The sequence below is a fragment of the Oncorhynchus clarkii genome, chromosome 22 (assembly GCF_045791955.1).
Source record: "Oncorhynchus clarkii lewisi isolate Uvic-CL-2024 chromosome 22, UVic_Ocla_1.0, whole genome shotgun sequence".
In the NCBI taxonomy this organism is placed as follows: domain Eukaryota; kingdom Metazoa; phylum Chordata; class Actinopteri; order Salmoniformes; family Salmonidae; genus Oncorhynchus; species Oncorhynchus clarkii.
Genome location: NC_092168.1, coordinates 14,507,177 through 14,525,353, shown reverse-complemented (window position 1 = coordinate 14,525,353; position 18,177 = coordinate 14,507,177). Strand labels below are relative to the sequence as shown.

General features: G+C 41.3%; 4 protein-coding genes across 9 annotated transcripts in view; 1 reads left to right on the top strand and 3 right to left on the bottom strand.

Moving 5' to 3' along the window:
* Positions 1-7,425, bottom strand: part of LOC139380434 (E3 ubiquitin-protein ligase ubr3-like) — a 41,568-nt gene extending 34,143 nt beyond the window's left edge. For all 4 annotated transcript variants that reach the window (XM_071123098.1, XM_071123099.1, XM_071123100.1 and 1 more), the window contains exons 1-13: positions 6,763-7,425; positions 4,810-4,949; positions 4,462-4,614; positions 4,124-4,273; positions 3,917-3,954; positions 3,759-3,822; positions 3,492-3,622; positions 3,115-3,343; positions 2,804-2,983; positions 1,486-1,619; positions 1,284-1,370; positions 1,128-1,193; positions 951-1,040 (exon numbers count right to left, since the gene is read on the bottom strand). In XM_071123098.1, coding sequence (XP_070979199.1) covers positions 951-1,040; positions 1,128-1,193; positions 1,284-1,370; positions 1,486-1,619; positions 2,804-2,983; positions 3,115-3,343; positions 3,492-3,622; positions 3,759-3,822; positions 3,917-3,954; positions 4,124-4,273; positions 4,462-4,614; positions 4,810-4,949; positions 6,763-7,196 — 1,896 coding nt within the window. In that variant the 5' untranslated portion in view covers positions 7,197-7,425. The remainder of the gene's footprint in view (positions 1-950; positions 1,041-1,127; positions 1,194-1,283; positions 1,371-1,485; positions 1,620-2,803; positions 2,984-3,114; positions 3,344-3,491; positions 3,623-3,758; positions 3,823-3,916; positions 3,955-4,123; positions 4,274-4,461; positions 4,615-4,809; positions 4,950-6,762) is intronic.
* Positions 7,426-7,655: 230 nt separating this feature from the next.
* On the top strand, positions 7,656-11,977 carry LOC139380436 (methyltransferase 5, N6-adenosine). Its single transcript, XM_071123105.1, has 7 exons — positions 7,656-8,036; positions 8,293-8,407; positions 8,489-8,673; positions 8,751-8,833; positions 8,919-8,970; positions 9,862-9,911; positions 10,340-11,977. Exons 1-7 carry the CDS (start codon positions 7,937-7,939, stop codon positions 10,379-10,381), a joined length of 627 nt encoding a protein of 208 aa, XP_070979206.1. The 5' UTR covers positions 7,656-7,936; the 3' UTR covers positions 10,382-11,977.
* LOC139380435 (lupus La protein homolog B-like) lies at positions 9,988-13,798 on the bottom strand. 3 transcript variants are annotated; one of them, XM_071123103.1, is made up of 12 exons: positions 13,281-13,798; positions 12,676-12,737; positions 12,472-12,575; positions 12,188-12,362; positions 11,988-12,095; positions 11,782-11,885; positions 11,638-11,709; positions 11,504-11,546; positions 11,124-11,261; positions 10,851-11,040; positions 10,654-10,770; positions 9,988-10,557 (listed from the first exon to the last, which is right to left on the bottom strand). In XM_071123103.1, exons 2-12 carry the CDS (start codon positions 12,730-12,732, stop codon positions 10,463-10,465), a joined length of 1,203 nt encoding a protein of 400 aa, XP_070979204.1. In that variant the 5' UTR covers positions 12,733-12,737; positions 13,281-13,798; the 3' UTR covers positions 9,988-10,462. The 3 variants fall into 3 exon arrangements, with proteins under 3 accessions (XP_070979204.1, XP_070979205.1, XP_070979203.1); XM_071123104.1 differs by having other exon boundaries at positions 13,262-13,770; XM_071123102.1 differs by having other exon boundaries at positions 13,258-13,415.
* Positions 13,799-14,701: 903 nt separating this feature from the next.
* LOC139380290 (kelch-like family member 23) lies at positions 14,702-18,057 on the bottom strand. The gene is made up of 4 exons (XM_071122859.1): positions 17,943-18,057; positions 16,363-17,592; positions 15,904-16,056; positions 14,702-15,813 (listed from the first exon to the last, which is right to left on the bottom strand). The coding sequence occupies exons 2-4, from the start codon at positions 17,585-17,587 to the stop codon at positions 15,503-15,505; spliced, it is 1,689 nt and encodes a 562-aa protein (XP_070978960.1). The 5' UTR covers positions 17,588-17,592; positions 17,943-18,057; the 3' UTR covers positions 14,702-15,502.
* Positions 18,058-18,177: the final 120 nt, after the last annotated feature.

Here is an 18,177-nt window from a genome sequence, read left to right as displayed (position 1 = left end):
TCCCTGCCGCTGAAAAACATTCCCAGAGCATGATGTTTCACCGTAGGGATGATGCCAGTTTTCCTCCCGGTGTGACGCTTGGCATTCAGGTCAAAGAGTTCAATCTTGGTTTCATCAGACCAGAGAATATTGTTCTTATGGTCGGAGAGTCCTTTAGTTGCCTTTTGGCAAACTCCAAGTGGGCGGTCATGTGCCTTTTACTGAAGAGTGGCTTCTGTCTAGCCACTACTATAAAGGCCTGATTGGTGGAGTGCTGCAGAGATTGTTATCCCTCTGGAAGTGTCTCCCATCTCCACAAAGGAACTCTGGACCTCTGTCAGCCTTTCTCCCCGATTGCTCAGTTTGGTTGTGAGGCCAGCTCTAGGAAGGGTCTTGGTGGTTCCAAACTTTTTCCATTAAAGAATGGAGGCCACTGTGTTCTTGGGGACCTTCAAGATCTGTGCCTCGACACAGCCCTGTCTCAGAACTCGACTGACAATTCCGTCGACCTCAAGGCTTGGTTTTTGCTCTGATATGCACTGTCAACTGTGGGACCATTTATAGACAAGCGTGTGCCTTTCCAAATCATGTCCAATCAATTGAATTTACCCTAGGTGGACTCCAATCAAGTAGTAGCAACATCAAGGATGATCAATGGAAACAGGAAACAGGAGCTTAATTTCAAGTGTCATAGCAAAGGGTCTAAATACTTATGTAAATAAGGTATGTTAATGTTTTATACATTTGCTAAATAAAAATCTAAACCTGTTCTCAGGTCTGAATACTTTCCGAATGCACTGTGTGTGTGTGTGTGTATATAATAGACTAACAACTGTTTGGATATACGAGGGAAGTCAGCCTTTCCTTTTTAGACATTGCAGGACCGTATTCACCCACAACTTCTTCTGACATGTGAGGCATTATCAAGGCATTGAAATGGCATGTGTAATGGTCCTTTATTGGTGCAATACCTGAATCTGGAGTGGATGGACCATGATCCTCATGAGCATCTCTTGGTCTGGGAGGAGACTCTCCAGGTCAAGCCCCTGGCACTTCACTGCCTGTGAGACAATAGACACAGTCAACTCACAACAAAGAGAGCTTAAGCGCCAGGAACAGAACTTAAAAGTGTTGTAGATCTGCCACACCTTGCTTAGGAACATGGCGTAGTAACGGTGCAGTGGCAGGTGAAACGTCACCTGATTTGGAGCAAGCTACAGAGAAACAGAGACCAGATATAAACACTAAAGGAAACCTCTGTCTACAAAATGCTTCCTGACTGTTGTGCATATTTGCAGAGTTACCTCATCCACAAAGCCAATGGCATCAAACCAGATCTGCAGAGTCTCCAAGCAGTAGCGCACCACCGTCTTGGTGTATTCCTGTGTCTCCTGCAAATAAACAATGATTCGTGGTATAATCATTTTCGGTTTCTGTGCTTAACACCTGAATGTCAAATAGCCGTAACGTGATCTGCATTACAATTAAGAGGGATATTGGACTCACTTTGACTTTGCAGTGTGTGAGGAGACTCCACATTGGTTGTGCGCAGGCCTCCAACTCGGCCGCAAATGCTGCATAGTACGTCTGGGACTCAAACTCCACGTGCTCACTCAACTCCCGCTTATTCAAGTTCATACCTACAGGACCAGGCAAGAGCTTTCAGGGTTAGTCATCACGTAACAGATAGCATTACTGTCGTCTCATTCACAAAGCAGTGTTAACCCGGAAAACATATTAGTTGACATCTAGCTAAGTCTTAAGAATGGGGGGAATCACATGTATGTAAGGGCAGCCTACACTCATACCATAACATAGTGGCACTATGCTCTCTGCATCTTGCCTAAGTAAGTGGATACTCCAGCCCACAGTTTCTGCGGCTAGGGGTTATTTTTAGGGTTATGGTGGACACATAGCAGGAGTGCTGCACAGACAATTCTAATAGAGACAAGGGCCGTGTTTGATAGCATCAAATCCATGAGGCATTGTGGGTAAATGGTGACTGACTGATCTACAAATAATAATGAGTAGTTATTTATGACGCAGTCAGTCGGTGGTTGCCTGCACCGTCTGCTATAATGTTGAACGAGGCCAAGGAATAACATGCTCCGTAATTGTCTTTGTCAGGTTCAATTCCTAGAAGTGTAAAATAAAAGTTGCCTTCAATGGCACATAACATCTGTTTTGCTGGACATCTTGCTCAGCTACTGAAAATAGTGACCAGCTAAATAAGCAGTGACTACCACCAATGGAAGGGAATTACAGAGAACTAATATTGCGTCATATGACTAAGCAGATACTAACGGGCCAATGCAGATGTCTTACTCTCAATATCAAAATAATTTCTGGTTACCTTACAAAAAAAGAGCAATTTCCCCAAGCAAGAATTTTCCTAGGAGTGGTCTGAGTGGGGAGGGGAAATTGTAACACTGTTATTGGTCTATTAAAACTAATTTACCGCCTGGTGACGTAACCAGGCAGGCCAAAACTCCCATCCCACCAAAACAAGCTGAAATTTCTAGCTGTCTTTTCAAACAGCTCTTACACTAAAATGATATTATGATAGTTTTCATATTTTCACGGTATTATTCCAACCGCAGTGTAGAAATATATAAAATCACAGAAAAATCACATTTTTGGCTGCACTGGGCCATTAACAGAGACTGATGATAGCACATGACTCCAATAGATAAAGATCAGACTAAAAATCACACCAGCTACGCTACCAGGGAATAACGATTAGTCATCCTTGAGGCAAATACTGACACATATCACAGTCCCAGCTACCACTGCTATTCAGATTCTTAAATCCACAGGGAATTACCTTGAAAGAAGGACACAAAGCTCATCCACAGCATGAGCAGTGAGTGGTCCTCCAGGAATTTCTTCGCTACACTTTGGTGTGAGAGAATATTAATAAAGTCGCTAACTAAAGGCCAGTAAGTGTTGTTCTTCAGCAGAGCCTCGCTGCAGTTGACCACAACGTGGCGGCTGTTCTCTTCATCTGAAAATAACGAGAGAGAGAAAAAAAAAAAAGAGTGACCGTCCACAATGAGGCTTGGTAGTGTGGGAAGCAGTTTAGATTCACAAAGTCAGTCAAACAATCATCAGGATGGCCACTCAAACACGGCTCACCTTGAAGTTCACTTTTGATAAGGCAACTCTCCATCATGTAGAGGAGGACAGTGACCATGATGTCGAGGAGTTGACACTCCTCCGTCACGTGACGTGCTAAGTCCTCATTGCTGAACAGCTGTACACTGATATGTACGATGCGGTTGGACATGGTATCCGACTCCTGGCTTTTCATCAGAGTTTTCATGATGAACGCATAATGTTGAACAAATGTTTTCGTGAAGGTGATCTACAAAACGACAACAACAAAAAAAGCACAACAATCAAACAGGTAATAATTGACTACATTCTGCAGTCATAACAGCTTCTCTAAAAAAAAATGTTTTAAAGAATGCAGCAGAGCCACTAGACTTACAGCTACAACCTGAAATACATACCTTGTAGTCTTGATCTGGCAGCATGTTCAGTAGAAAAGTAACCATCTTCTGAGGAAACTCGTACTTTATTGTCCAAAACAGCAACTCCTCCAGAAAACATTTGTGTTTCAGAGAGTCCATAATGGATGGATCTAAGGAGAGAATATACATTATTCAAACTGGTGACTCCTGCCAATGTTGAGTTTCATTTTTTTTTTTATCACTTAAAAAAAAAATCTGTGTATCATTCATCATTACATATAATGTAATGCTTGTTATGTAAATTACCTTTGGTTGAGCTACTTAGTTTCACCCTCTTTCTCTGTCCAATAGATTGCCCATCTTGATCCTCCTTTAAGAAAAACAATGGGAAGTATTATAACTACTGTATCTATATTTCAATACTGAGAAGAAAGACTAACTATTCTGATACAATATTCACATACCTCTTTATTAGACTCAGAGCTGGATGGTGCTGCGGCTCCTAAAGAAAACAGAGCAGAGACAGATGGCAGCCATTACTTCTTTATTTCCTTGATTAATGAGTCATTGAGAAACACTACTTCCATTATGTTTCCATACTACAACAAATGGCATGCTATCAGGGACTTTTATTTTGAGTTCCAACTCCTAAAGAGTGGATGAGGTCTTACCCAGTAAGCCCAGAGCCCCTGTCTCAGAACCTCGTGTGGGCTCTGCAGCCCCAGTCTGGGCCTTCTCCTCCACAGACACCAGGCCTGAGTTCTTCAGTGCTGACAGGTAGTTCTCGTAGTTCTTTTTTGCAAATACATTCTCTTCTTGACCTATAGGGCATATTTACATATGAGATATGTTTTAAACTAACATACATTCATTAGCATGTGTGGAGCATTGAATTATTATGGTTTGGCAATATTGATTAGTATCATGTCACCTTTTGATAGTTCCCCCCCCGGTCAGATTAACAAATCACTCAATGGCACTATGAGTAAGTGGAAACAGACATATTTACCCATGCTCAGGTCCTTGAATGTTTGCTGATTCGTTAGGATCTTTGTCAGCACAGTTCTCATTGCTCCGCCCATCTTCGTCAGTTCTTCTAGGAAGGTGATCTGGGGCTCTAGCTGCTGTAAGACCTTCTGTAGGTCCCTCTCAGCTGATGTGTCTGTGAGAGCAAGGTATGATAAAAGTTGTGAAATTAAAATGTGTCAGAAGAGCTCATAAAAACAAGCAGAATGACCTACATAAGATAGTTGTAAAATAACTTTCTCCACAATGTTTTGTTCTCCGAGGGCTGTTTAATTGCAATCGGGTGCTTTTAGGGTGTTCTGTAGACATAGTGCGATGCTGTTTCTCCCACCTGGTTCAGTGTATCCATCCCTTAGGTACTGTATGATACAGATGATGAAGCGAGGGAGGACCATCTCTGACATCAGTAGTAAGTCTCGGGGGACTGAAGGAACATTCTCCCCGGTTCTTAACCGATGCCGTCTGCAAAACCTGACAGAACAACATCCATATACTTTTTTTCATAACCAAGAGAAGTACCTAAAATAAATTGTGGAAGTAATTGGGAACAATTACAGGACAACCTATCTAATGGACACTAGCAGTGTATTTCGTCTTCCTTTGATGGTGGAATATGTGCATTTTAAGTTAGGCTAGTAGTATATCTGACTGCCTTGAATAAAATGCCATGCAGTGTCATCCATCAGACAAAATAACTGCAGAAGTGTAAACTAATAATTTAAAGGAATAGTGGGGAGTAAGCTGCAAAGAAGATAGGTTATTTTCTAAATGAAATATAACCTATGTGGCATCGATATGAGTCAGAAGCATTTATTCTGTCAAAATTGACTAAAGTGTAAATAGTGCCATAAAGTCATTGTCATCCAAAACTGAGTTTTGCGGAACTTGTGGTCGTGACTTGCGTCAGAACACAAATGAAAGTTTGGTTCGTTTCAATCCTGCCCACAAGTAATCATCAATTCGGAGTGAAGCTGCAAGACCCTATGTAATGCCCGTGGTAAATGTGGGTTGACTTCGGTAATCCCTGCGGGGCTAGTTACGGACCATCTAAATTACACCAAGTACATAGGACAATTGTAAAATTCCAATAATCCAAATTTCAATGACTTAATGTATAGTTGGTTTGAGTTAAAGTCATTCATATACAAATATTTAATAAAACTAAAAGGTGCACAAAATTGAAATATTGTCTTGTTTATTGGTGGTCCGTAACTTGCCCCAGAGATAGGCTATCCAAAGTCAAACCAACTTTGCAATGGGCACACACCAGACTGAAGCTAATTGGCAGAATAATTTGGTTAACTCTTCCCACCTGCAAACACACACCCACATCCCAAAACCAACTCGCGTTTGAATTGAATCATGGCCTCTAATTTACCAAATCTTTAAAAATGAGACCAAATCAGGAAGTGCAGTCGACCCTTTAAATCTAAACATGAGCTGATATGTTACAAGAAGTGATTAAGTTATTCTGCAGGGACAAATTGTAATTATCCTAGAAACCTTGTAGGATTAGTTCATTTCAATAGCACAGTATTTGCATTAAGAATATGAAATGCGAACCTATAAAATGCAAGTATTACGTTTTGTTCAATTGGATTCTTAAAAGGTAAACTGTTTCTGTTGGGTATACAGGTGTATACACCTCTGCGGTGTTTATAGCCATTGTTCAAAGCTGTGTGTACTTGACTAGATTGCTGGGGTGGGTCCTATGACAGTGACGTGAACTAGCCTCTGGTGTTTTGTTAGCTAGCTAACGCCCAATTCATTTATTTTTTCCAAATAATTTGTATTTTCAATAATTAGAGCTTTTTCAGAGCTCCAATTCGTGAAAAAAAAGATCCGAATTGGAATGTCTGTCTAAACGCAGGCTAACTAGTGCCCCCATTAAGTGTTGAGGTTTTGTATAGCTAAAGATGAATGGTTTTTCAATCAATAGCATGTTCAGTGACAACAGATGTCAGTAAAATTAAGGGGACCTGTCAAAACGGCACAGTTGCTATATAAACTAGACTCAGTAAGGCAGCATACTCCCAACTAGGTAGAACTTTACGAGCTAACGTTAGCTGTTAGCCAGCAAACTGGGCATTATGACAGCCTAGCTATAGCTAGACATGCCCCATACATTGTTAAAAATTGTTTGGTTATATGTCAGTTGCTGTCAAACAAAATGGCAAGTATTATCAATTCATTAGAAAATGTCACTACAATCTAGCTAGCCAGTTGACGTTAGCTAGCTAACGTTAGCTATTAGCCAGCTAGCGCTCTTAAGCTAAGGACTTACCCAGTTTCTCGCATGACATTACTATCTCCACAGTCACAGGCCCCACCAGCCTGGCTCCTGAACATATTGAAATCATGGCCTGTGTGATCGCCGTTGTTGAAACACTCTGCGCAGAGTGACATGCAAGGAGAAATGCCACAAGTCCGACAGCGGTATGCCACAAAATTTGCTGTCCAAACCAAGCCGCATAGAGTAGCATTGTCATAGGACCGGACCGTTTTGCAGAACTCCTCGAAACCTTCTTCTCCTGCTATTAGACATTTACACCAGTCAAGAGCCTCGGTGTCTGCAGGTGGCTTTTCTGGATTAAGAACAGAATCAAGCAGCTCTTGAAGTTGTCGGACACCAGAGCTGTTGTCAGTCCGATTAAGGTCTGACTTTAAATGAGCAGCAGTAGATTTCTTGTCCCGGCGTAGCTGCAACGCCGCCATCATGCACTCTGGCTTGTACACAAATGTATTTTTGTTGTCCTGTTGCTACGTTCTCGTAATTTCTCGCGATACATTCGATATTGTGTTCACTGTTTGTGTTCCGTGTCTATTGTGTTAAACCAATGACGTATATAAATCACTGGTTCAAACACACTGACCTGGCTTCATTGCAAATCCACATCCAGTTTGGCAGGTGATCAAGCTGTGTAGTAGTTTCGGCTACTGCTGTCCAGTAGGCAGCTGATCAACCGTGACCATGCAATTTTGTACACCAAAAGTTATATAGATAAACCATCACAACCCACGATTACAGTAAACTAGCTAATCCCTAACTATGGAATGATAATGCCAATGGTGGCAGTAACTAGTGGAATCAGAAAATGTTATGCATGTTTTGTATTGCAAAAACACCATGATCATAGAGCTGTACTACTTTTCTTAGCGTCTGTTCCACCTCGGATTGTTTTCATTGAGACTCCACTAATGCGGAAGTGTCACTCTGTACACCTTCCCCGTGGCTCTGAAGAGGGTGTGCTGTGAGTTTTAGCATTCTATGCCATATTCTAGCTCAAATGTGGCCAGCAAAGGTAAAAAATCAAACCAATTCTTGGATTGCATTTACAGGGAGCAGCTATCGAGTACAATCTAGCTTCCTTGATATATGTTGTCTTTCCGATAGGGCTCTCGGCGTTGAGTATATGTACGGTTAGTTGTAGCAGGTCAAGGTTTGCTATCCAGCCAATATGAAACTGAAAGAGTTGGAAAGTTGTCTTCAACAAGTGGACGCCTTTGAAGAACCCAAAATTCTTCTTGAACAATATCCAACCAGCCCTCACATTGCAGGTAAGACTACTCCACAATAATCAATATAGGTGGCCCACTAAAGCTATAACATTACAAACGTGTGTTTTGTTGTTGAAGGTAGACTCAGCCATATGACATCACGTCATACACATCGGAGCGACTTTTGCATAGATGTCAACTACAACAATTTGCCAAAACCTCCTACTGGCTCTTCAATTTGTTTGCATGCCAATTTGAGTTGTGTTGTAATTGAAATTGCTGAGTCTAATTTTAATTTAAACATGTATCTTTTCAGCATGTATGCTTTATACAATCCACAACACATTTGATGACATCGAGGGCAAATTGGTTGCAGATTTGGGATGCGGATGTGGCGTTCTTAGCATTGGAGCAGCAATGCTTGATGCAGGGTAAGAAAATAACACCAACTGTCTGAATAAAAGTTATTGTACTGGAGTATTTATCTAACCACTCACCTTCCTCTCTTATAGTTTGTGTGTTGGGTTTGACATTGATGACGATGCACTGGAGATATTCAAAAGGAACTCTGAGGAATTTGAGCTGACCAACGTAGACCTGATCCAGTGTGACATGTGCTCCTTGAGATCCCATGCATATGCCAAGAAATTTGACACTGTGATAATGAATCCTCCATTTGGTACCAAACACAACCAAGGTGAGATCACATTTTAAGGTGATAAAATCAACCAATTGATGTGTTATAAACCTTTGATCGCTTTCTCAAAAATAAAGGTATGGACATGCAGTTTCTGAGGACGGCTTTAACTATGGCAACAACAGCAGTATATTCCCTTCACAAAACATCAACACGAGGCGTAAGTTGTCAGAACTCCATGGTGTACTACTCTTTCACCAACTTGTCATAAGTGTTGTCTAATTCCTCTTTTTGCCTAATTGCAGCACATACAGAAGAAAGCAAGTGACTGGGGAGTAAAAATGGAAGTAATAGCAGGTAACAGAAATGTCACAATGGAGTTGTAGTACTCGAGTCTCGATTGATGACTTCTGACTCACCTTACCGTGACTTGTACTTGATAGGCGAACTATTAGCAGCAAGGGTTGTTCTCTAGCTCCGCCTCCAATCATAGGCTACATAACGCTCAAGCAACTCTTGCTTCCTCGTAACCACCAGTCTACAAAATTGATATTAAGTTTAAAACAGTCTAGCAATGTCGTTCTTTCACCTTGAGTATAGAAAAGTAGGCTCTTTGAATTTGTCATCTCGCTCACTTTTTCCCCCACAGCATCCCATAGCCAGGTTCTGAAAAGTCTCCCTTTAAATTTTTGGTATTCACCCACATATGTAAATGTGAAAAGTAGAGCTGTGAGCCTGTTTTATTGACATTATTATAAATCTGACAGGAGTAATAGCCAATACTGTCTGGAGAATTTATCCCTTCAAAACATTGCTGATTTGACAACTGTTGAACATTAAATGAAATGTGTGTGAGCCTGCGTATGGACATGTTTCGTAGGCTATTGCAGGCAATTATCACCATTGTGGGACAAATCTTTCCGTCACATTTCTGCTGGGCAGATATCTACCATATAGAGGCGCTAATCTACTGTAGAAGCCAACAACCAGCACTAACCAAAAAGTCTAATGAACCCCATTCATTTCGCTTTCACTTTGTGCACAAACCAATGTTCATGTATTTATTTTTTTTTAACCCCGACTCAAGACTTGAGCACATGGACTAGGACTCGATAGTCAGCCATAGGAACTCTACCACCGGCAACTGACTTAGCCAGAGGGACTTGTGACTCAACTACAACACTGCAGTGGAGGTGATGAACAAGTACACCTTAATGAAACCTGACAGTGTGTGTCTCTCCTTGACAGAGCTAAGATATGACTTGCCAGCGTCCTACAAGTTCCACAAGAAGAAATCGGTAAGAAAAATGTTGGCAAGTCTAAATTGTTGAGACAAGTGCTTTGAACATATGCTTCTGAGAATCTGACAGAATCTGACTTACAATCAAAACTTTAATGGCTATTCACAAAAGTAAAAGGAACAAGATCTGCTTTAGGACTCAACCGTATACACTTGATTAAAACAATTGAGAAAAGAATGGCACTGATTAACAATTTTCTATTAACATGCACATCTTTGTATGGCGGTGACTAAAACAGGCGTAATATGCTCCTGCTGAAATGATTTGTTTAGATGCAGTCAACACAACTAATGAAATCCATATTAAATAAGTCCCATAAAGTATGTTCAGGGTAGAAATTGATAGGCATTGACAATGTAAGATGCACACCACATTCCTGATAAGGCTGAACACTTTCCAGTCTTATATTCTAAATTGTTTTCTAGGTTGACATCAAGGTGGACTTTCTACGGTTTTCCACAACATGAAGCCTCCACTGGAATGGAATAAAGTTGTTTTCAATGGGTATCTTTTCAAATAAAATGCTTCAACGAGACGTGCTAGTACATTTAAGAACCATTTTCAGTTTTGACAACTTTTGCAGCTGGAGCATCAGCATCTTTGCACACTCCTTCCAGGGCTCGCTTCTTCGGGCTAGGAGGTGCTATTGGAAAAATGGAAGTTAGAAGGAAAAGATTAGACAGACATGTCTCAGCAGAATCATATCATTATATTGCGTGATTAACATAACTACTTTTACCGTCATCATCACTATCATCAAATTTGGTCTTTCTGCCTTGGTAGTGTGATTTGCCATCACGTCCACCCCTGTCCCTTCGTCCTCCTCTCCCCCCTCTACCACCTGATTTTCGGCCACCTGTAAAGAGGAAATGCACCATCAGATCAGAAATGACATTATGAAGATACATTTTTAAAAAACGCCTTAAAATCAGTTACCTCTACCACCTCGACGTCTGTTGAGAGATTCCTGTTGGTCTTCAATTATCTTTTTCAGAGCTTCCCTCTCTGCATCTCCCTCCACCACCTCCCACGTAACGTCTTCGCCTTTAATTCTCAAGTTTCCTCCACTTGCTTCCTTTGCCTTATCAAGAGCTTCCTTGGCACTCACTCTGAAGAGGATGGTACCCTGTAAGATAAATAATTATTTCCTATGACATTCATTTGTAATTGAAGGGTGGTTCAAATGGTTTATTACACTGCAATTACTACCTCTTTGGCACCCCTGGTGAAATCAATCCATTTGATTTGACCATGACCTGAGAACACCTCGTGAAAGTCCTCTCTTGAAACACTGTCAAGATTGCCTGAGAACTTCAACAGGCATCCGGTCTGCTCGTCCAGAGATTTCTACAGTGTAAAATAAAGCAGCGGACCTTTAGAACAACTTTAAACCTCCCGGTTTTGGGAAGAAAAATACAAATAGGGTCCTATTCAATAGAAGCAAACAGGAGAAAAATGGCTTAAATAGGTGGTGGTGCTACACAAACTTGTCCAATAACAGATGCTACTTTCAAAATGTTCAGCCATAATGAAAACCCTTTCAAAACAATCTCAATAAGGATTTGTGATAGCACTTCCAGAGATCTTACCATTTCCTCTTCCTCTGCTTGTTTTTGTTTTTCGTCCTTGTCACTAAAACAAATTTAATTTGGAACAATTTACTTTAATATAAAAAAACATTCAGGAAGAAAAAACATGATTAAAAGGTCAGTAATGTGCTCACTGTTTAGCCTTAGCCTTGGACTCTGCTTTTAACAGTTTTCTATCCTCTGATTTCTTTGCATGGTAGTCCTCTCTGAAAACACAAGAGCAGAGTTAATTCATACCCTTTTCACCATATTAGACTTGTAGTTTAGCCTCCGCCTACCTTGAAAGTATAATCATTTCATTTTCTTTGAATGATTTGGTGTCTGTGCGTGCTAGGAACTGCTTTGATGCTTCTTCAGTGTCAAAAACCAGGAATACTGAGCCCTGAAAATGGATGGAGATGCTGAGTGTTTTGTATTACACGCATTGTTTTCATGTACCAAATAAACTTCCCCCTGGTGGGATAATAAAGTTGATCTGAATCACCTTGAAATTCTTTTGGAAGTTGCGTCTCATCTGAATGTTTTCTATGACACCTTTCCCTTTCAGCCACCCCTCGATTTCATCAAGGGTTGTCTCCAATGGGAAACCTTTCTGGAAGATCATAGAACATGTTTAACATACAAACACAGGGCTCCAAACAGCTGTAATTAGGTGCATCTCGAATCTTGGAAAATTCAACTTACAATGTACACAGATTTGTGTTTGAGGGTATCTTTGTACTTGTCGTTCAGTTCTGGTAAGGGCTTGCTTGAAATTCTCCTGATTTTTGTCGTATCCTCACTCAATTCCAAAAGGCCAGTCTGGGATTTCTTCAGAGACTCAACAATTACACTGTGATCCGTTGTCAAGCATTTCAGCCTGAAAATAATAAGGGGAAAGTTAGGAATTATGTTACAGCGAACAATAAACATGTATGTAAGCCTTACCAAGTCCCAAGCTTCAACTGATAAAATTAAATTGCACAAGCCTGTTAAACTTGAGCATGGTTTCCAGAGTCACCCAGCCATCATCGAGCTGCAACTGTTCTTTGAGGAACTTGTCTCTTGGAAGATTGTGATCACCGAAGTAGTACTTTGAAGATGAATAAAAACGTGTCAATCAGGGAAGATCAGCATTTTCCAAGTTGTCAGTATATATCACCATATTTGAATATATAGCTACAGTATAATACCTCAAGCTGTTGAGCCACCTTCTTCTCAAGTTCAGACATTTCTTGAATTTCTGCCATGATGTCTGAAAATAATAAGTAAATGGAGTATTTGTTAGATCAAAATGTGACAAATCAATTTTATTGATTTATAAGCAACACAAACCAAATGGAAAATGCTTTAGCGACATGCACGAGCCGTGACAGCTAATTACACAACGGACAAGCGCATGAAGTTTGCGTGGGGAAAAGCCTTTGCTCACCCACGTTTTCACTCCTGACTGAAGACAGTCATGTTACCCAGCCTAGCAAGCTACCTAGTACTATAGAAAGCCCGTGTGAATTAATTGCGTTCACTAATGGTTACAGTAACATAGCCTCTAAATTCAAAGGAAGACATGGCCTAACGGGCCGTTTACAGCGTGTCCAGCACGTACATGAAATGCCTCGCTCGGTCTGCTAACTCGTTACGTTAGCCTGCTAGTTAGCTAGCGTGCAACTGTTTCCTTCTCCACGGGCCTCTAAAATATAAGGTAGGACAATTCTATACCAAATAAGATTACTTGCATAGGAAGTTTAAACGCTGGTTAATTGTAATATATTTACCTACTGTGATATTGACTTGCTACCTGCAGAAATTCAGATTGATGAGAAGGCTTTCTTCCACACGCGCTAAATCACGTCGGCAAGCAAGTGGGTTGTCCTGCGTGCTACGGAGATCGTTGAGGGCCAAAACTGCCTTGGTGTGCCAAAAATGTATAACTAAACCAAGTAAGACCACTGCCTGTCATTTCAAATGGAACAAATGAGTCACAGTGGGCATAACAAGCATGGACGTGGGCAGAGCCAAGCACACGCTAGCGAGATCCTATTGGCGCGTTGTAGAATAATTCTGCATATGTCCGTTAGGGAACGCCTACTCTGCTCATTTCGCCTTTGCATTCCTTCTACACAGCGCGATTTTAACTTTTGCGTAGGGTAAAGTCTACTAAACTTAGTCCACTCTGTTCATAGCAGATTCTAGTTTTGGGAACAGACATCTGTATTGAGAGCAACTGTTTCATCGATGAGAGCATTTGCAGAATGTCGGCCAAAATCGATCTGGGTCCATCTTCTCTCAGGGCCCGCCCATGGACTTCCTCTCACTACCATATTTGGCAGTGAGTGGAAACGCCAAGCGGATGCTTCATATTTATACATCCAGTGAAATATCTGCCTCATTGTACTGTGGTTTTACGTTCTGCACTGAAGCCTAGACTACAGTACAGCGCTGCCTAAATTCGTATTCGATGAGGTTTAATGGTGGTTGGCATACAATTAATATTGCATTACCGCCACCTATTAGACTGGAGTATAACTCAATTATACTAAAATACACAAATACCCTACCATCTAATGCGAAACTCACAAATATATATATATTTTTAAATACCATACTCCCCTATTTAAATATATTTAGTCCTACTTCAGGCCAACAGTCTGAAATGATGGTACACTACCACTTAACACACCCTGTAACTCTTCTGATGTCAAGTCTCGCATACCAAAATACCTCTCTGCAGCTGCCACCACAACCGCTATTTTCTGCGACTTACGTTTCATCCCTGCAGTACAGTTGATAACCATTACTATAAATGCCAAAAATCCAATCTTACTGAAACATATATCACTTGTTGGTTCATCCTTATGTACTGGTACAGATCTACTACTCACACCACTCCTCTTAGGATCCCTCCCCATTGACGCATCTTTTTCTACCTTCTTCACTGCCTCAACATATGACAACTTCTGCACTGCTCTAATCCTGAAAAACTCAACCTGTCAGCTTTCACAATTACCGCTATCCCAGTAATCACTCCTTTCAATGGCGCCCTTTTCTTGAGAGCAAAATAATTCACATCTCTTGCCCACATTCGTTTAACACAGAGTGCTTGCTCCCTTTGACCAGCAGAAACAAACAACTTTCACAAGACCACTTCTGGTTACCCTCACTGATTCCACAGCACCCAAATCTGTTTTCACCCACCCTCATATTTTACCTTCAAACAGCTGAAAATACAATATTTTTGTTTATTGAAAAGGTTAACAGCGGTTTAGATGGTACAATGATTCTCAACACTATACTTCCTTGTTTTGTCACATAAACTGAAATTAGGCGAACTATGACAAGCAACCAGGAAATGGCGGACAAGCAACCAGGAAATGGCGGAGAAATTTCTGCATATTGCATCTTTAAAGTGACATTTATCAAGTCAAATCAGGTGCATACTGAATCAATCAACCGCAGACTGTTGCAACGTTTAGGCAGTGGTCTGCTTCTGCCTATACATTTTTGCATCCATAATCATCAGTTTGGTTTTTACCAACAGCTGTTGTAGCTCATTCTTTTTACATTCAGAATCAGAGGTCTAAACAACAGAAACCGGAATAATTGTGCATCCCCCAAACCCTAAGATTCAGATGTATGGTTGATGACATTTGTGCTTCAAATGTAGAGATTTGTCTAAAAACTGTGTGCATGTGTAGAGCTCTACCAGGTTAACCTGTCTAAGCCAAAATTTCATAACTGGTAATGTTAAGTGCATGAGAACCAATGTGTTAGATGTATAAGTGGATTGAAAATGATGTGCTCTTTTTGTAATATTAAACCAGCAGCAATCATTTTCACTGAACCTTCATTTTTGGCCAACTGGGTATAAAAGACACTCTAAACAACGTAACTTTTTGTAAAAAGATTCTTAGCACCTGTCACACACATACATAGCCCTACCACTCATGGGCCGTATGGCACGAAGGAGCTGCATCCATGGGATTTAGTTGATGTGTGTTGTAAAAGTACATTAAAAAGACACTACACACTGTAAATGCAAATGCATCCGTGTGTTCTTGCTGGGCTGGGGAGGTTTCCCACAACCTCCCAGGTGTCCAGCTCTGGGTCATACTTCTCAATGCTCTGCAGATACGTCCCCTTTGAATAGGAATATCCCCCGGTCACATAGATGCAGCCATTGATCACTACAGCACCACACTCCATCCTCCTCTCCTTCATCACTGACAACTGCCTCCACTCATCTCTCTCTGGGTCGTAGCAGTCGGTGATCGTAGTCTGTCCTCCCACCAAGTACAGCTTGTTGTTCAGAGAAACAGAGCACAGGCCATACTCTGAAAGCATGAGTACAATGATTTCCTTACTAAATATTACTGAATACAAATTTCAAATAAAATGCCCACTTCCTTCAAAATCTGTCATACCTGGATGAGGACTGATTGTGACAATGTTCCATTCATTTATGTCTGGCCTGTAGGCCTGAATTTTTTCATAGGTGCTGCTTCCTCTGGATCCATAGTGGCCACCGGTCACATAGATTGTGTCATTCATGACACACGCAGTGGCATTTCCTACACCTTTGAAAGAGGAAGCATTTGATCAAAAACAGTGAACAGCCAAAACAATCCTGATTTCATTAGTGCTACTCGGTAAAGTCTTTTGTATGTTATTTTAATATGCAAAATAACTTGAAAGTAATTATTTACAGGTAAATGGCTGAGAATCAAATAGTGAATGAGTGGCCAAGATAGCTTTTGGCCCAACCATGTGGAACGGACAAATTCAAGGGCAATACTAGAGCAACACAGACCTGCATGTTTGCTCAGGTGTCTTCTCATTGTAACTAACTCCTCTGTGTAGTGCTTCTGTTTATGTTTTCATACCTTGTATCATGTTGGCTGTAGGGAACCATTTCTTTTTTAAGGGGTCATAGAATTCAGTCTCAAGTTGTATAGCTCCCCCTCTGTACCCTCCTATGGCATAGATACAACCGTGTAAAGCCACAGAACAGTGGTAGTATCTGGCAGTGATCATGGGGCATCCCTCAGTCCACTCATCACAATCACCATTATAAATCCAAACTGTGTCCAGGGCTTCAATGGTCGCAGTCATATAACCCCCAGTCACATAAATATTTGCCCCCAGTAAAGATACACTATAGCTCTCTCTTGTCTGGTCAGGCATATCTTTTCCTTGCACCCATGTGTTGCTTATTGGATCCCATATGTGGACTTCACAGAGCGGATGCCAGTAATACCCTCCAATAACATACATGCTTGAGGACACTTTCTTCCTTCTCGCTGAAGTCTCTTTGCAGTTGGACTTCAATGCGTTGATAATCAATGACCTTACTTTTCCCTCATTGCCCAGTAAGCATTGCCTCTGTCCATCCAGGGCAGTCTTGAAGTGCACCTCATCCAGCTCAAGATGGACACAACAGAGTAGGCCCTGAACGTGATCAATACGGTTAACAATGTCATAGGTGACCCATTTGACCACCGCATCCAAGAGAACTTCATCCTTCCATACGTTGATGTTCTTAAGAGACATGACGGAACTCAGCTTGTCGTAGTCCACCTCCAAGAATTCCTCCTGCTGTAGAAGGTCCTCAAACCTGCTGAGCATTACCCTCCGTGCCTCCCGCTCCAGCTCAGGGCAGATGTGCAGCTCAGCAAAAGAGTGCATACCCAGGCAGTTGTCCACATCCAGGAAGTGTATAAGGAAGTCTTCGCAAGCCTTCTTCACTGAGCTGAACTGTAAGAGGTCTGCTGCCTCCAGCAGGCTCTGTACATTTGTCTCCGTGATGTTCACCCTGGAAGTGTATACGTAGTTCACCAAAGCACTCAGAACGTCATAATCAATCCCTGTCAGTTTGATGAGGTTGTTTGACCGCTCCTTCATGTCGGCTGTGAACATGACTTTGAAATAAGAGCTGCGGGCTGACAATGCTGCCTTGTGACAGTAAAATACTTGTCCCGTGGCACATTGTAGGGTGATGTCGGTGAATATGCCACCTAGGTAGAACTCTCTCAGAGCATCCAATAGTTCATTTGGATGGGCGATGTCACAAAAGTCATAAATGTAGCTTCCTTTTCCTTTGTCTGACATAGTGGCTAGAAAATGAAAAGAAGATAGAACATATCATTCATAATTTGTGGCTTTAATTTATTGTGTCATTTTATATACTATAGGCCTAAAAACAACTAAAATCTGATAGCTTTTAATGGCTTTCTTTACATATTTGCTTCCATCTTTCCCACAACATAGGCTACTACAACATTAGGGCTATTTAAATCTATACACACATCAGTAGGCTACGATCTGAGAGTGCAATAAAGGCTCTCGAGTAATCAGCAGGGGACATGAGTTTCTACTCTCAAACCACTGGATTCTATACAACTAAACATTATTCACAACATTGTACCAACCATCTTCAAATCCATATTCCCTCATTCACGCTTACCTTTCCACCGTCTAATGACATGAATTGCGCTTTCTGGACTGAAACAGGCGCTCGCAGACACTAACCTCAAATTAGCTCTCAGGACCTTTGTGGCACACCGCTGTCCTATTTTGGTATCTGTGTATAGTTGGAGAGGCGCCGGCTGTCACCCTGCTCCATATACTCCAGCCTGCTTCACAGATAATAGGCTACATACAACCAGCCAAATAGACCGCTTTAGCGAATCACCGTTCCC

What these genes read in the sequence shown, in the direction of transcription:
- LOC139380436 (XM_071123105.1), top strand. Translation starts at nt 7,937, where the DNA reads ATGAAACTGAAAGAGTTGGAAAGTTGTCTTCAACAAGTGGACGCCTTT. An exon ending in AACCAGCCCTCACATTGCAG is followed by an intron (nt 8,037 to 8,292) that starts GTAAGACTACTC and finishes GTATCTTTTCAG; the next exon opens with CATGTATGCTTTATACAATC. An exon ending in AAAAATGGAAGTAATAGCAG is followed by an intron (nt 8,971 to 9,861) that starts GTAACAGAAATG and finishes TCTCCTTGACAG; the next exon opens with AGCTAAGATATGACTTGCCA.
- LOC139380435 (XM_071123103.1), bottom strand. Translation starts at nt 12,732, where the DNA reads ATGGCAGAAATTCAAGAAATGTCTGAACTTGAGAAGAAGGTGGCTCAA. An exon ending in GAAATGATTATACTTTCAAG is followed by an intron (nt 11,710 to 11,781) that starts GTAGGCGGAGGC and finishes TTGTGTTTTCAG; the next exon opens with AGAGGACTACCATGCAAAGA. An exon ending in TCACCAGGGGTGCCAAAGAG is followed by an intron (nt 11,041 to 11,123) that starts GTAGTAATTGCA and finishes TTTATCTTACAG; the next exon opens with GGTACCATCCTCTTCAGAGT.
- LOC139380290 (XM_071122859.1), bottom strand. Translation starts at nt 17,587, where the DNA reads ATGTCAGACAAAGGAAAAGGAAGCTACATTTATGACTTTTGTGACATC. An exon ending in TACAGCCAACATGATACAAG is followed by an intron (nt 16,057 to 16,362) that starts GTATGAAAACAT and finishes CCTCTTTCAAAG; the next exon opens with GTGTAGGAAATGCCACTGCG. An exon ending in CACAATCAGTCCTCATCCAG is followed by an intron (nt 15,814 to 15,903) that starts GTATGACAGATT and finishes TCATGCTTTCAG; the next exon opens with AGTATGGCCTGTGCTCTGTT.